Genomic DNA, 17,009 nt, shown 5'->3' with positions numbered 1-17,009 from the left:
CCCCAGTCTTTGAAGTTACCGCTCTCCTTTCATGTTAACCTCCAGAGGTCATAAGATTTGCACTCATTGAGAAAACATAGCCGCCTTTCAGCTTTGCTCTTTAGCAGTAATCTGGCACTGCCTTGGCCTGCGTCGAGATGATTTATGATGTTTTGGTCCTGCGTCTGCGTTCCCCTGGCTGGTCGTCCTTGTGCTACTGCCCCTGCCGGTTGCCATTAGTGCCAACGCTTACTGCAGATTCTGGTCCTGAAAAATCCAGCGGGCATTTGTCAAATTTGGAGTGCCATTAGAGTCCATTAAGAGGATGAAACTAAGGGGGCATGTGAGACTCCAGATTCAGGATCATAACTTTGGATTCCCTCCAATCAGAATAAGAGGAAAAGTCTTTCAGCACTTAGAAAGGTATGGAAGCTGAAGTGATGCTGAAATACATCTTAGACACCATATGTTAGGAACAGTGCCTGTAAAAATATCACAGTAAACGATATATTTGCTTGACTGGCTTAATACAAAATTACACTAGCTTCTTTGAAACTACTGCCAGCAGCGACACCTGCTGTCGTAAGCTAAAACCGCGTGTCGTTTTACACGTGGAACTTTAGCTTCCGAAAACATCAGTTCCTCTACGGACCTAAATATGCGCTGCACACGAGTCAGGCATGGCGTCCTTCAACCATAGACGTTTGTAAAAGACATTTATCTGTTTGCGGTAAAAATAAAAATAAAAAAATTGCGTGGCTGTAGGAACAGTCGTGAAAATGGCGAGCAGGACCGTATGTCGAGTTTTCCAGCGACGTGAGTACCAGTTGTTATCCGTGTAGCACTAGCATATGTAGCTGGTCAGGCTTGTGACAGCTGTAAGCTGCAGTAATGCTCCTTTAAAGCTGGATTTAATTGTCATAGAAATAAGTAATACAATAAAATATGATATTTTTTACGGTTTTATATTGTAAAGAGAAAGTACTGGAAACAGGAGGGTCACCGCAAGAAATGTTAGAGCAGCTTTGGGATGTGTTGGAACAGGTTAAGTACATAGTAGTTTTTCCGGTGAAAGGAGGTCCAGCTCAGTGACAGCAGGTGTACCTAATAAAGCGCCTTGTATGTGCGCGGGTGTATAACGGTACAAATTTCTAAAACTCTGTTTTGGAGTCACGGTTGGGTACAGCAGACGAATAATAATGATGATGATGAAAAAAAGTCTACTTCTTAGCTTTTGTTTCCTTAAATAATTGTACAATAAATATTTGTATAAAGGTCTAAAGCAGGAGTCGGCAATCTTCGACATCGAAAGAGCCTCTGAAATAAAATATAAATTACAACATATAGATAACATAGATAATTCACTTCAATTAACCATTAACGGCAGACCTGCTACCTGTACGTCGTGTGTTCAACTTCCTCACATTACAGGATCGTTTACACTCTGGTTTCCTTTAAGTTCTTCTTTCCATCCATCCTGCCCATCCACAGGCTTTGCATCCACTGTGGCAGCTCAGCGTCCATCTCTGGCTGAGGTACGCAGTCAGCGTAACGCCGTCTTCTCCAGAGAGCAGGCCAGGCAGAGAGCTCTGTACCCCCGCATCGAGAAGATCGAGGTGTCCATGCAGGGCCCCGGGCTGGACGGTGCGCTGCTCGTCATGAACAAAGGAATGTCCACCCCGCTGAGCTGCGCCAGACGTGAGTGAAAAGAACAAACCGATTATAAATTCTCCACCGTAAGCTTCAGTTGCACGTGTTAATAACGTGTTGTTACACTCCAAACAAACGCTCTGTCACTCTCAGATCTGACGGAGCATCATGTGACAAACTCAGCTCTGGCTCTTGTGGACGGAGAACCATGGCCTCTCCACCAGCCCCTCACCCACTCCTGCTCACTCACTCTGCTCACGTTTAAAGACAACGACCCCACACTGGTCAACGAGGTACTTTAACAGACAAACGTTCTCTCATAAATTCAGCTTGCTGCTGAAGGATCACACCTTTTATTTGAGAAAAGAAAATATTGTTGACAACAGAACATCAGAGCTGCAAGTCCAGTAAAGACGTGGAAGCCAGTTTGTAGAATAAGTGAATACTTGAGTGTTAGTCCTGTCCTCTTGTCTTGTGCTCAGGCGTACTGGCGTTCCTGCGCTGCCCTGCTGGGTCAGGTGCTGGAGACCGCCTTCAAGGATGATTATACTGTGGAGCTGCTCAGCACACGGGAAGTGCCAGGTAGAAAACCACTGTTTACCCTGACCCCGAGTATGTGTCTTCAGAAGTTTGACCTCGAGTGTTTTGATGTTTGACCTGGTCTTTGTTGACTGATGTTAAATAATTAAAAAAACAAGGTAGTGTTTAGTTAATGATGTATGTGACAAAATTGATATTTGATATTTAAGCATTTTTTTAAGTGAAAATGTTGCTTTGACATTTCTGCTTCTGCTGTGCTGACTTTGTATTTCCCTGCAGTCCTCTCTGGGGCCTTCTGCTGTGACGTGGTGCTCGACCCCCAGCTCGACTCATGGACTCCCTCTGAGGTGCGTGTATGGTCCAACGCTCTATTACGCCACTGCACTCGCTGCCGACATCATTTCTGTTTACCTAGATGGTGAATATTCATCTGTTTTACTGCAGTGGCAGCTACTCATGGCCTCTTGAATACAACTCAGGGCTCGCAAAATTTCAAAATCCCTGGCAGGCTCTCTTCAGTTTTTGGTAGCCCAAAATAAATTTAAGTAGCCCGGAAAAAAAAAAAGAGAACAATTTTCTGATTGATGTTTTGTTTCCTTTACAATATTATAGTTTAATGCATAATATTGTAAAGGAAACAACTTCAGATCCTGAATCTCAAATTTCCACTGAAGTCCCGGGTAAGAGGTAAGTGGAACCAAGATCTACAACATTTGCTTTTTGAAGTTTGCAAAGATGGCTAAATTTTGCTAATGGTAGTTCACTCTGTGCAACATAGTTTGCTGTTCTAAACAGCTTTTTCAAGACTTCTTGTTGTGCTTTGTTTATTTTTAGTATGTTTTTGCAATTGGTGTTTGTTCCGGGAAAGATATTGCAGACTGGGCAATAATGCATTTCTTGCATTTCTCATGGGTTCTGATGGGTCTTTCTTAAAATTACTGGTCCCAGTAACAAAGGCGCTTGTCGACGCAGATATTGAGGGAAACTCACGACACACCCGGCAGAACATTATGTTATTTAGCTCGTCATATTCCAGCCACAGAAATTCTTTTGTCCATGAAACCAAAAAAAGCTGCGCTTTCTTTTTGCCTCATAGTCTGATTTGTTTTGTGGTAAGCTTTTCTTTGGCTGCCCCTTCTTCATCCTGACCTGTCTTATTTGGCTCTGCAGAACTAAAATACCTGCATAAATCCATGTTTTTATACACACACACACATCACGGTCAGTGATTCTCTGTGCAGTCAGCCTGTATCACATGTTCAAGTTTGCGAGAGATTTCACTTGTCATGTTTGAATAGTGAGCTAATGAGTGATAAGACGATGTCAGAGGAATTGGTGCGCAATTAATCTGTGACTCACCAATACTGCCGCTCTCTATACGCACAGTGAAAGTGAAAGCAAAAAACAAGCGCAAATTCAAACATGTGACATTGAGACATTGACAGTGGCTCTTCAATGCTAATTACATACTTACCCAGCTACATTTGCGAAAGAATGCAAAAGCATTGACATATATTTTTCCTTTCTATGATAGCCCGACGGGCAGGGCTGAGTTAGATTTTGGTAGCCCGACTGGAAAAAGCCCTGTGACTCTAGAAAAACCTACAACTGTTCAGGCAGGTTGTAGTTTTTACTGTAAGAAGTAGTGACATCCGGCTAATGTTAAGTTTCTCTTTAATGAGATTTTCCATTCAAAAATCAGCTGATGTTTTACTGTCCGTTTCTTTTCAGGAGTCATTACGCTCTTTGACCAGAGGAGCCCAGCAGCTCATCCACCAAGACCTGGCCTGGGAGCCTCTGGAAGTGGCGCCCTCTGTGGCACTGGAGGCTTTCTCACACAGCAGGTAGACTGGCATCTGAGTACTGCTCAGCTGTGTAGACAGCTGACACTTCCACGTACCTCCTTTCACGACTCATTTAGGTTTAAATGCTTTATTTGTTGTATTTTCTCCTACTCTGGCAGGTGTAAGCAGGAAGAAGTGGAACAGAAAGCATCTCAAAATCCCAAAGGCACAGTGATGCTCTACAGGTGACACTGCATTTAAAGTACAAAAAGAGAGACCTGGCCAAGAGAGCAGCACACAACGCAACCAATGCATGCTCAAATAAACGAACAGATACAACTGACGCACAGTTCAAGAAAGAAAACACAACATCCAGATATCGGCATATCTCATATGCAGTAACATATCAAGAGCGGGACCACCTTTAAGAGCAGTCACTTAAACTAAGAGAACTATTTGGCACTGAAGTTGGTATTAAACTCGAGACAGGTATCCTAACTTTAGTTAGAGTTTATGAATTTGCGTCTCCTTTGACTTTGCAGGCTGTGCTTCTGCATTTAGCAAATATGTGTAACAGTATTTGGACACTGAGCAAACACCAGTAGACTGAAACTTTCCTTATTGCACTGCATGACGGGCAGAGTAGAATCTTTCATTATTCCTGCACTTACCTGAACTCAACCATGTACCCGTTTTGGTAGATGTGGCGACCATGTACTCCTGAGTGGGGGCCCCCTGGTGGCCAGAACAGGCCTGTGCTCCCAGTATGAGGTGACGGCCCTCCACAGCCTGGGACAGGGATCCTGGGGCCTCCATCGTCGAGCACAGGGCCTCTCCCTGCCTCTGCAGCTTCAGGTGAGAAAGTGTGTTTAGTATAAGCTGTATATATAGGAACCAGTTATCCATTTTTTTAATTGCATAATTTCTTCCAGTATCTTCGCACATACTAAGGACACTGGCAGGTTGAGAGACATATGATTGTAAACTTCATACATGTTTTAGTGCTTTGATTGTTAGGACTGTAAAAGTGATGTAAAGCAGTCCAGCCCACATTAAATAAAGGCTTTATTGTCCATGTTTTTCTGTTTTAATATCCTTAAAAGCGTTGCAGCAGTGGAACAAAAGCTAATCAAATGGCACTTGATTGTCCATCTGTTACAACAGTTTTTCATGCACAATTGCCAAGAATTGTGTGATGTATAAAAAGCACTTTATTGTGTCTACATGTGCCTCCAAGTCACGTTTTCCTCTCTCTGCAGGCTCACCACACAGTCTGGAGGAAACTGAGGCAACGGGCAGAGAAACTGGTAAGAACAGCAAATGTGCTTCAATCTAATAAAAATATGTTTGAGAAAAGAACAGCAAATGTCTCTGTTTTTTAGCTCTGAAGAACTGAAACCAGCCCAGAGAGAACTCTTAATGTCTGGACGGTGTTGAGTATTTGTCCAGTAGCCAGAGGTTAGGATTTAGCACTCTGTTTTTATTACCGTGCATTATTATGTTGGCAAAAACCGAGACAGGAAGTATCGCGGGCTGTAATCTCAAGGAAAAGGCAGGTCTCATCCTCCTCATGAAGGACAAAGGCTGCTTTCTGAAGTCGACATCAAAAACACAAACGCCGAGTGAAGATCCGAGGGAAAAATATTTTTAAATCTCTGCATGTTCAAGGCTCTACTTCTAGACGCCTGGATTGATGCGAAAGGTGAATCCGCTCCGTCTGCATAACCGAGCTTGACTCGAGCGCTGAAAGATAGACGCATCAATTCTGCAAATTCAAACTAGGTTATGAGTTAATTTTGGATGGAGCCATCTAGGCGAAATAGATTTCGCTGCAGCCTTTCTGGCATCCTCGGTGCATCACTGATTGCGTAATAAAAAATAAAAAAAAAGATGTACTCATTAATAGACGCACTTAATTTGGCAACTGATGATATACTGTGCTCCATGGCCTACATTTTATACACAGAGATGGGATACTCGGGGAATTGAAAATGGCACTTTTAAGAACAAAAGTCTGAAGACCTGAGTTGGATTGATATTAAAATTGTGAAATATTTGGATCATATATTTATGGAGTTTTTAAGAGCGCAGGATTAGCATGCTGACCTCCTCCAGGAGAGGCTGCACATCAGTTTTATAGTCTTGGAGGTCACTGTTATATATTATCAGCCAACCTTCTAATGCATGCCGTGTTTGTCGTGCACACGAGGTGTACGAAGGGCAGCCGCTCTGTCCCGTTTGTCCCGTGTTATCAGAACGTCGCTACCGCTAATCAGTGGAAGAGCTATAAAGTGAAAGAGGCCTAGAAGATCTCTGAAGGACAGCTATGTTGCACCATAAGAAAGCATATGCAGGCAGACATGCCAAATGCACCTCTTCTCCTTCTCTTCTGCAGCCTGCAGAGGCAAACAGACGTCATTTTAAGACCACATGAGTGTTTTTCATTCCTTTTAAGCAGCCCGAGGCTGGCTGGCCTTGTCATGCTCAGCTCTTTGAAATAAAGCTGTCTTTCCTTAATGTGGAGGGAAAAACTGCTGAGAAAAAACCTTCACTATTAAACAGTTAAACAATGGCTGGATTCACTGCAATGCTTCAAATCCAGGTTCGTGTGTTTTTATTTCAGCCTGTGCCTTAAAGTGTGATTATTAATAGGGCTGAACGATATATCGCATTTGCGATAATATCGCGACATGATCAAGTGCAATTTTCTAACCGCAAAGGCTGCGATTATACTCTGGACATGTCCAAATTCATGGGCTGCATCCTCCTGAGGCCGCATTTGTAGACCGATTACGTCACAGCGACGCGCCGAAGGCTGTCCAAATTACTACCATATCCCAGAATTCATAGCGCGGCCCAGCCAAACTCCAGTTTCCAGCAATGGCGGCCGCTACTAAGTTTTAAAATTATTCATACTAATCTTTCTGGGTCACAAAATAAACTTTTAACATATTTTCAGGCGAGAAAGTAGTTGTGTAAACATCAAATATCTGCTCGGTTTATCAAGATATCCCATATTTGCAAAAGTGCTTCGACGTTTTCAGAGGCGTCTGCTACCCACCAGCTCGACAGCTAGCCGGGAGCTCGAGGGTTACTGATGCGGCCGAGAACGGCACAACTCCCGGCACATCATTTTCAGATCACCGCGGAGTTTCGCTGCTCGGGTTAAACGTAATATATAAGTCACTTAGACAACCTAAAAATGTTATTGTTGGGCTTTTTTCAGTGTTTTGTTTGTTCGTGAGTAAATCGGTTTGGCTGAGATTAAAGTTATTAGATTAGATAAAATAAAACTATTAATCCCCCGGGTGGGTTCCTCCTTGGTTTTCACACAGCTGACTAAACGTCAAACAGAAAACTTATTAAACAGAAGTATGAGACAGTCGAGAATTTACACCAGTGTCTGGTTATATTTTAGATAGCAAGAAGCAGACGGCCGAGTTTATTAAACTCCACCGAGACAGCGGTGACGCTAATTTGAAGGCTAGACCGTCCAATTTCACGCCTTTAAACTTTAAAGGCGTGTTTGTGTGTGTGTTTATACAATTGCTATTATGTTTGCACTTTATGTGTAATGTTACTGACTGCAGAGATCAGTAAGATGTGTGTATTTTTTATTTATTAGTTTTATTTATTTAATATTATTTTTTAATTGAATGACTGTCTAGTAGTTCACAGATGTCGAAAAACTGAGTGTGGTAAAGCCACTGATTTTTTTTTATGTATATTTCTGCAATCTGCACATTGTACTGACTTTCATTTTAATGTTTACACCAGGGTTCCTTGTCAGCACTTTATGCTCAGATGTTTGTAAGCTAAAAATAAACTATTGTGTATGTTCAAATATACTGTTGTGATTGAAGAAGTTAAATAAAAATGTCAGTCATCAATTCATGCATCACCTCATGTCATCATAACAGAGGTCTGTCTTCCAGGAAAGAACAGTTTAAAATTAATGTAATATAGTATTGGCCATACTATATGATGTATTGCTTGTCTTTGTTTAATAATACAGAAGACAAAGACCTTAAAAAATAATCGCATATCGCATCGCAATCGCAATATTGGGGCAAAAAATCGCAATTAGATTATTTTCCATAATCGTTCAGCCCTAATTATTAATGATCAATTATTATGAATCTGGCAGGTTAAAGGAATAGATAGCAGTAACTCTGTTAGCATCGTCACCATTCTGGTGCCTGACATCATATTGTGAAGTGTAGATCGGTCTTTACGGTGAAAGTCACCATGTTCGTGACTCGTGTTCACTGTTCAGCTGTTTTAAGTCAAAGCAGCATTTCATCAGATGATGTCAGACTACCAAAACAATTTTCTAAATTACAACATTTACCGTGACGATCGATCGCAGTTTAAATTGCAGCGTTTGAGGGTTACAGATGTTGTGTTTGCTCAACATGGCAGTATGTCTTTAAAAATGACCCGCAGCGTCCTTTGGCTTTAGGTGATTCTTCTGCACCGTTTTGCAAATCATAATGCTGGTATGAAGTGGGGGGCTTGGAATTGCAACAGCTCTCTCTCTCTGATAGACATGCAGCTGGTAAAAGAAATATTGAACACGTCACCAATTTTCTAAGTAAATATATTTCTAGGGTGCTGTTGAGATGAAATCCTCACCAGATGTCAGCAACAACCCGCCCAATCCACACATGCAAAGAAATCAAAGATAGATGGTGATGACAGCTTTTGGCCCGTTCTTCCACACAAACAGGCTTACATGGGTTCCTTCTTTAGCTTAAGTTCTTTCTGTAGATCATCAGCTGGATTCGGGTCCGATGATTGGCTTTATTTTCTTTCTCTGAGAGTTTCCTTGGCTGTGTTTGGGAGCATGTTCTCCCTGAAATGTCCACCCTCGTTTCATCTTCGTCATCCTGGTAGATGGAAGCAGATTTTAATTTGTCCGTTCATTCTTGCTCTAATTATATGAAGGAAGTGCCATATGCTGAAAAACAGCCCTGCACCATGATGTCCCCACCTTCAAACTTCACTGTTGGCGTGGTGCTTTTGGACCTCTATGGTTTGATTTCTTTGTGTGTGTGGATTGGATAAGTTGCTGCCAACAGCCAGTGAGAATTTCATGTTAATAGCAGCTTTAGAAATATATTTACTTAGAAAATAGATGACATGTTCAATACTAAAACCCGCCGTACATCTAGACAACAGAGAGAGAAACTTCAGTTATCTAAATGGACTTGTTAAGGTTCATTCGCTGGGATTACACGAAGGTTTTTCTTTTAAAATGCACACTTTTTGGTTATTTATGTGTTGCATCCCTGCTTCTAGCTCTTTGTCTTCTGCCTCAGAAGGCTCATGAAGCCTCTGAATCTTGCACTGATGTCAAATTGTCTGGCCTTTTTGACAGGCGTAATTTGTTACATCATTAAGTTGAAAGATTAGTGTTATTTGGTTCACCCCCAGTATGTGCCAGCCTACGGACTCTCCAGGAACAGGTTTATAAAAACAGCGAGACGTGGGTGGATGCGTTTTGTGAGCCGGCTGCAGGCAGTAGGGAGGCATGTCCCCTGTCTGCCTCCAGCTGGCCAAAACACCACCGCCCACGCTGCAAAAAGATTCTTCCAAATTTCCCCCCACGGTGGGCATCATGCCCCCACAACCCACTACCACCACTACGGAAGCTTTCTTTTTAAAAATATATGCAAAAAGATATTTTAGCTTATTTCTGATGAAAGTAGGATGGAGAGGGGATGTAACGGTCTGGGAATGTTAGTTTCTCTTCTCTCTGCTTTCACGTTTTTGTTTTCTACACAGGTGGATGTGCCGGGTCCTGAAGTAGCAGCTCCACCATCTCCTCCCAACTCACCTCAACTTCCAGCCAGCCACTAACCACCTCTGTAACCTTCCACGTAAACACTTTAACTGATTAGATCATTTGTTCAATAAATGTATAAAAACATGTGAGAAATCTCTTGCATTTATTTATTTTCTTATTTAATATTGCTGCAAATTGAAACGAACGGCAGTATTGTTGCGCAAAACGCAGTAGCCTTTGTATTCGGTGTGATTAACAGTCGTGATTGTGGGTGGGTGCGTTTGTTCTTGTATCAGCAGTTTTCCTTAAAAACAAAAGCTGTGTGCGTGCATGCGTACATGTGTAAATTGGCCAGAGGTCAGGCAACAGTGCATCTGTTGCGTCTATCACTTGGCAAACAGGTGGCTCTCAATCCTCTGAGTGCATTTGGCATGTGTGAGCAAGCCTGAGGATTTGAGTCATGAGGCAGCATCGTTTCCCTTTTTTTTTTTCTCCTTCTTGATTCCTGGCAAATTGACACATTCGACAACAACACATTTTTTGAGAAGTTGCAATTTTAGCCTGAAATCTACAGTGTTCGATACTTTAAAGTAAAAACATTCCTTTATGCTTTAAAATTAAAAGAATCTGCAATGAAACATTCTGTCCGTTAAGTTCGATACACATAGCTGTAAATAAATTATCAATAAAATTGCAAAATGGGGAGAAAAAAACGGAATAAACAAAATTGACATTTCTCACAGAAAGTTTGGTGTTTATAATGTATAAAACATCTGCAAATATTAGTAAGCTGTCAAAACACAGTTAACAATTATAATTAGTGTAATTTCACAGACTGTATTTTATAATTGTGCTGTTTATTTTCAAATAAACCATAAAACTGACGTTATGGAGAAGGAATAATAAAAAATCTAAAGATTTATTCTTAAGGCATGCATAAGTTTAATGAGATTGAACAATAAATGTTAATTGCCTGTGAAATTACAGACTTGGATCGTTCAATGCGAGTTAACTGTCAAATCTGAGGGATGCTTGACGGACTTTACACAGAGGGACACTTACAAGGGGTCAGTGTGGAAAAAGTTCAAACAGCACTGTGGGCGTGGCAACCTTCTAAAATTGTCATCTTACTATATAATAAACCCAAATGGTAACTGTAGCAAGTTTAAGCCTCGTTGAGTTTATTGTAGCAGTATTTTATCATAATATTAGGTATTAGGTTTATCATTTTTACACATGTAAACGCCATTAATAAAATAAATAAATAAATATATATATATATATATATATATATATATTTTTTTTTTTTTTTAGGGGTGCAACGATACACAAAATTCACGGTTCGGTTCGGTTCGATACTTTGGTGTCACGGTTCGATATTTTTTCGATACAAAAAAAATGTTCATGCCTTTTTAATTTGTCATTTATTAAAATTATAAATATATATTTTAACTCAAAAGTACAGTTTTTAAATTTAACCCTAACCCTTGTGCGTGTTTTTTATTTTGACAGCGAATGCGCACCTGCGGACCACTTATGTGCAGCCCTGGTTATTTAGCTCGTCATATTGCAGCCACAGAAATTCTTTTGTCCATGAAACCATAAAGCTGCACTTTCTTTTTGCCTTATAGTCTGATTTGTCATAACTTCTCCGTTTTGTGGTAAGCTTTTCTTTGGCTGTCACTTCTTCACCCTGACCTGTCTTATTTGGCTCAGCAGAACTAAAATATATATCTGTCTGTGAAGGTTCTCAGTCATCCAGGTCATCGTAGTGAAATATAAATCCTGCTGCTTTTACACGCTCACTCACATAAGCTCAGCGATTCTCTGCGCGATCAACCTCTCACATGTTTAAGCTGCGGGAGATTTCACTTGTCATGTTTGCATAGTGAGCTAACAATTAATAAGACAATGTCAGAGGAATTGGTGCACAAATTATCATCACTCACAGATCAGTGCTGTCACTCTCTATACACAGTTCACATGATTGCAAAGTGAAAGCAAAAAAACAAGCGCAAATTCAAACGTGACTTCAATATGTCACATATTGACAGTGGCTCACCGATGCCAATGACATAATTACCCAGCTACATTTCTGAAAGAATGCAAAAGCTTTGACATATATTTTTCCTACAATAGCCCGACGGGCAGGGAAGAGATAGATTTTGGTAGCCCGACTGAAAAAATCGCTAGCCCCAGGACGTCAGGCTAGCGATATTGCAAGCCCTGTATCTGATTGAGGAATCACTCATCTTTGGAAAAGAGAGTTTATTACAGAGAAATGTCTCTTTCCAAAATAAAAGCTATACTATCCGCTTCTTCTGGGCTATATTCTCAGCAGCATAAGGAGAATCATGTGCTAACAGCTGTCTAAATGACTCGGCTAAAGTTAGTAGCATGCTTGCTTTTTTTTGTCTGCTTCCACTTGTCTTTGCACTAGGATGATGTCGGCGTAAATGTGCAGTCATATTCGTTGTGTTCCCACTAGTGCTTTCAGGTTAATCTCGTTGAAATGACCTTAAAGCCACAACACGGCAAATCTCCGTTAACGAGCTACCGCGGATCGCCCCGTGCATGGGGCTAGACGGCCAACACGTTAACGAGCTAACTGCGCTAACACACTAGTTCCCACCCATGTAATTGAGCATTGCATGGCACATCCAACATACTGTTTTACTTTTGTCCATGACGCGCTTACCTTCAGGATCATACTTCACATGAAGACCAAAATAGTTCCAAAGGCCAGATCTGAATGAGGGTGGGGGAGGTTCAATTTGCCATGTTGCAACCAGCTTAGCTTCTGTCGTGCTAGCTTGTGCTGCGCTTGGTGGATCTGCGCTCGACAGTGCAGCCTAGGCGGAGTAGTCAAACGCAGATTCACTGAGCTCTCAACACAGACAGCATCTTCAGAAGGAAAGTTGATAAAATAAATTACAAATTTTGTATTGTTCATACATATGCGTACTGAACCGAAAGCACTGTATCGAACGGTTCAATATCAATACGAGTATTGTTGCACCGCTGATATATATATATACTGTGTAAACTTAAAGCTACAGGACTATTTTCCAAAACAAGAAAAAAAATTCCATGTTTAAATAAAATGTCTTTATTTTTCGGTGATGGTAAAGTTCTGTTATTTCACTGTATTTTTCTGGCACACCACATTTTACAGTGTACACTCTTTAAAACACTGGCTACATCTTGTTTAACATCTGTTTATTGATTAGTTCTGGTAAAGTTCCCATATCTGGGATACATAAAGTATGTCTTATGTTTAATGGCTTCCAGTGACATGGAAAATTGATCCCTTCTTTGGGTGTCTTTAGATCATTTGAGATTAAAAGTGAATGCCAGGAACCATAAAACAGAAACAAACACCCATTTCTGGTCAAATTATTATGTTTGTTTCTCAGTAACATTCAACTTTTCCAAAATTGGATTGGAAACAATGTAAGATTGCGCAAAGTCTCTGGCCAGAAAAGCTGCAAACTATGCAGCTGTTGTCCCATCTCAAGCATCCTGCTGCTACCCCCACCCACCCAAAAACACCCTGACAGTGTGTGAGACACACCCAAACACACATGCCTCAGATTCAGTCCCAGTTGAGATGTTTGACTCGGTGCCCTGATGACTTGAATTCCCCTCTCCTGCAGCACTTTAGAGGTGTTTAGGAACTGGTGCTGCACAGATGATTAAAATTGAATAACTACAAAAATACTGTGAAATAATGCATCCTGACAAATTAATTTATGTCCTTCTGTTCTCCATTTGTTCAAAAGGTCTGTAATGCAATCTGCGTGCCTCGCTGAATCTCTTGTTGAGTAATTGTTGAGGAATCAATGCTCTGCTGATGAGTAATAACCCGTCTTTCTCTGGATATAATCAGCATTCAGCTTTCTATTGAGGAAAAAAACTATTGTCATGCATTTCAGGTTTAATGAGAATTACTTTGCTTAAATAAGCTTTTGATTGCACCATACTTTAAATGTCAGTGCTTTTTTTTCTCTGTTAAACACTCGTTATTATTTAAATCCATCCTATACAAAATCATGAGCAAAAGCATAATTGGACAGGATCACTTTCAGAACCACTTACGAGACCTCATGTGAAATCCAAGTGAAATCATGAGCTCATACTCACAAAACACAGGGAGATTTTCAGAGTTGACGAATGAATAACTTGAAAGAAAATTCTTTGCCCAACAACTCGTTTTCTGTTATGGTGGAAAAGCTGAAATACATTACTGTTTTTGAACCTTGAAGGTGCCTGGCACAGTTTTAATGACGCCAACTTTCTGGTCTTTAAACCCAAATTGGTTTTAATTAATTTACAGAAAATCTTGGGGTTTGTTTTTGTACTGTGGACATACTGTAAAAAAACAAAACAAAAACAACAACAACAAAAAAACAGACATTGCTGTTCTTTTCTGTCATTTTTCTGTTTATCCATGACTTAATTGCTTTGGCGTAGTATGGTGATTATCATTAAGAAAAGCTAGCTGTAAAATCTACCGTTTAAAGTTCAAAATCTACACACAATGTTCATCAGGTGGGCCAAATTGGAGTCTTTGCTGGGCCTATTCTGTGCCCTGGGCCTTATGTTTGGCACCCCTCCTTTCATAAAAACGCAAACGATTTCAGACCTTTACAGTTCTTCTGTTAACTCCTAATTCGTAGTGTTGCATCTCAGTGTGCGTCCTCTGCTCCGACAGATCACCTGTTTCATGATTACTGAAACCAAAGAGATTTTTGAGCAACCTGGTAACATCAAAACTGTTTAAATACTCCATATTGATTTTGACTGTTTCTAACAAACTTGTCTCCAACATTGAAGGAAGAAACTGTAATATGTGTGTGTTTCTACGTGGAGTGGGCCTCAAAGTTCAGCATAACTCGCAGGTCTCCCTCGGGGTTCGGTATTAAGGCGACCACACCTTTGCTGCCACACCACCGCTATGTGGCCACTTGGCAGTGCAGTGCGCGTCTTGGACACGGCGCTGCGCTCTCGGCGCTCCGCCGCTCTGCTCATCAGAGCTCACTCCGCCCTCCCTCCCTTTCTCCCTCCACCTCAATCTCAACCAGCCGCCCAGCGAGAACAGAGAGCATCCATTCGCGTCTCTCTGACAGTGACAGAGGCTGCTCGCCATTGCTCACCGCACTTTTCAGCCGGGACGTCGATCTCGCTGACTGCTCCGTGCAGAAGTTGCGACTTCACGCTCGTCTGTTTCTCGTGCCAGGAGCTGAGCGCCGGGTCGGTCCGGTTGCTTGACACGCGCGCTCACACACCCTCCCGGGAGATCAGTTTATTCCCTGGATGCCGGATGAATTATCTGGGAGTTGCGAACAAGTGAACAACAAAGCCGAGGCTCGAGATCTGCCTCCTCGCTCCTTCCTCCGAAGACGAGACTCCAGGCAGAGTTGGGGACGATAATGATGGGGACGTCCCTGTATCTTCCTGTTGTGATTTTACTGATGCAATGTAAGTGGAAAATGGAAAGTGTTCATTCGAAGAAGTTGCTCTTGAGTGTTCCCTTTTATTTACTTTTCTAGACGAGGGCGAAACCATTACGAATCATTAAGAATCGATTATTTAAAATGTGCTTGAAAGCCTAGATGTTTATATTGTGGGGAAATTATTCTACGGATTTTCACTAAAGTCATAGTACAGCGTTGGTCTGCTTTCTATAAACATGATTTGGAAGATGAATATATGGAGGAATTTTTCATTTCATGTTTTTTTCTTTTTTGGATTCACGTAATTGTTCATTTGCAACTCCCCCGCCGCGGTTTAGTTGAACCCCCTCTGAGAGAGTGGGCCGTGGTGACGGTGCAGCCAGGCTGGGTTCCTACAAGCTGGCCCCAAAGTTGTATTGGCCTGGTGCCACTTAAGGGTGTGGGTGTTATGTTGGTGGCGGGTGGGTACCCGTTTTTGGCAGAATGAGCCACAGATCTGCGCGTGAGGTCAGCGCTTGGATTTCTACCAGAAACTTCAAGCTGGTTTTCACCGTGACACGGAGTTTGTTTGTTTGTTCAGGGGCGGTGGGCGGGAAGAAATCAGGAAATTGGAAACACAAAACACAAAAATTTTAAATTTATTTTAAGGCGCAAATAACAAGAAAACATTTAAAGAGGGCTGATCATCCTGCACGGAGACGCAGGAAGGAAGAGTGCTGTTTGGGGCTTGAGCGTGAGATGGATGTGATGAGACAGTGAGAGTGAGTCACGCACATTTTACTCACATTTCGCCACCTGTCAGGACTCCGGGTCAGAGTTCACAGAGCTGTGTGTTTTCAGTCCCGCTGTGATAGAAATCATTGTCATGTGGCTCAATTGATGGATGTCAGCAGGTGAGAAGAGCACCATTGAGATCCCCCCAGCTCCACTGCTACTTGTACATTGCATTGTTTAAAAAGCGGAAAAAAAAGAAGTAGAAGAGGAAATGTTTTGGGTGGGTCTCTGGCAAGTGATCCTGAAGCTTCTATGTCACCACACACACACACACACACACACACACACACAGTTTAAGTAATATCCCCAACCTCACCCTCTCGCACACATGCACACATATATCCACACATCAACTCCCTCATATCAACCTCTCCCTCTCACACACACACTCTCATGCTGTGTCTGTCTGAGACAGCTGTTGCTCACAGTCTTACAGTCATACACAGACTGGCTTTGTTCAAATGGAGAACACACACACACATACGCCCGCACAGTCAGTCGTCATCCTGTTTTCCTGAGCACCCCCCCTCCACAGCCTTGAAACGTGTTTGCCCTCCACGTTCATGCTATCTACATCACGCAGGCAGACAGGATATTTCCTATGGGTCCATCTCCCTCCCTCTTTCATTTGTTCTCTGTTAATTTGAATAAGTGCCTTAATTATTACTGCGCCATGCTTTTGACCTCGGCACAGCCCTGGCAACACCAGCCTCAGTCTCTGTAATACTCAGAACGGACCGCGTAATGAGAGTAAAGCTGAGTGCCAAGGAGTGAGCGTGCCATCCTTCTATTTTTTGCTCAGGGAAGAGGGTGGCTGTCCCTCCTGTGAGTTTAAGCAGTAGCACTGTTTGATTGATGTTAATGCCATGCACGACATCCGTGTGTGTGTCTGTGTGTGTTTTAGTTTTTTTCCTTCCTGTGTTGGTGCTATTGTTAGTCTTTCCCGTGCTTCAGAACCACCACAGGCCCACAGAAGCAGCATTTTAATTACCGCTGTGGCCAAATCCGATGCTATATTGGAGAATCACCAGAGACCTG

General features: G+C 41.9%; 2 protein-coding genes across 5 annotated transcripts in view; both read left to right on the top strand.

Annotated features, from left to right (window-relative positions):
• Nucleotides 1-483: 483 nt before the first annotated feature.
• On the top strand, nucleotides 484-9,885 carry mrpl39 (mitochondrial ribosomal protein L39). Its single transcript, XM_026159799.2, has 10 exons — nucleotides 484-795; nucleotides 1,471-1,677; nucleotides 1,783-1,922; nucleotides 2,112-2,211; nucleotides 2,449-2,516; nucleotides 3,901-4,013; nucleotides 4,133-4,198; nucleotides 4,655-4,808; nucleotides 5,213-5,260; nucleotides 9,741-9,885. Exons 1-10 carry the CDS (start codon nucleotides 759-761, stop codon nucleotides 9,813-9,815), a joined length of 1,008 nt encoding a protein of 335 aa, XP_026015584.2. The 5' UTR covers nucleotides 484-758; the 3' UTR covers nucleotides 9,816-9,885.
• A 4,923-nt stretch (nucleotides 9,886-14,808) lies between these two features.
• Nucleotides 14,809-17,009, top strand: part of jam2a (junctional adhesion molecule 2a) — a 21,472-nt gene continuing 19,271 nt past the window's right edge. For all 4 annotated transcript variants that reach the window (XM_026158614.2, XM_080296895.1, XM_026158613.2 and 1 more), the window contains exon 1: nucleotides 14,809-15,222. In XM_026158614.2, the coding sequence (XP_026014399.2) occupies nucleotides 15,174-15,222 (49 nt within the window). In that variant the 5' untranslated portion in view covers nucleotides 14,809-15,173. The remainder of the gene's footprint in view (nucleotides 15,223-17,009) is intronic.

Source organism: Astatotilapia calliptera, chromosome 23, assembly GCF_964374335.1.
Source record: "Astatotilapia calliptera chromosome 23, fAstCal68.1, whole genome shotgun sequence".
Classification (NCBI taxonomy): Eukaryota; Metazoa; Chordata; class Actinopteri; order Cichliformes; family Cichlidae; genus Astatotilapia; species Astatotilapia calliptera.
The sequence above is the reverse complement of the archived record's forward strand: the minus strand, read 5'-3'. Positions and strand labels throughout refer to the sequence as shown.

What these genes read in the sequence shown, in the direction of transcription:
- mrpl39 (XM_026159799.2), top strand. Translation starts at nt 759, where the DNA reads ATGGCGAGCAGGACCGTATGTCGAGTTTTCCAGCGAC. An exon ending in GGCACAGTGATGCTCTACAG is followed by an intron (nt 4,199 to 4,654) that starts GTGACACTGCAT and finishes CCGTTTTGGTAG; the next exon opens with ATGTGGCGACCATGTACTCC. An exon ending in CCCTGCCTCTGCAGCTTCAG is followed by an intron (nt 4,809 to 5,212) that starts GTGAGAAAGTGT and finishes CTCTCTCTGCAG; the next exon opens with GCTCACCACACAGTCTGGAG.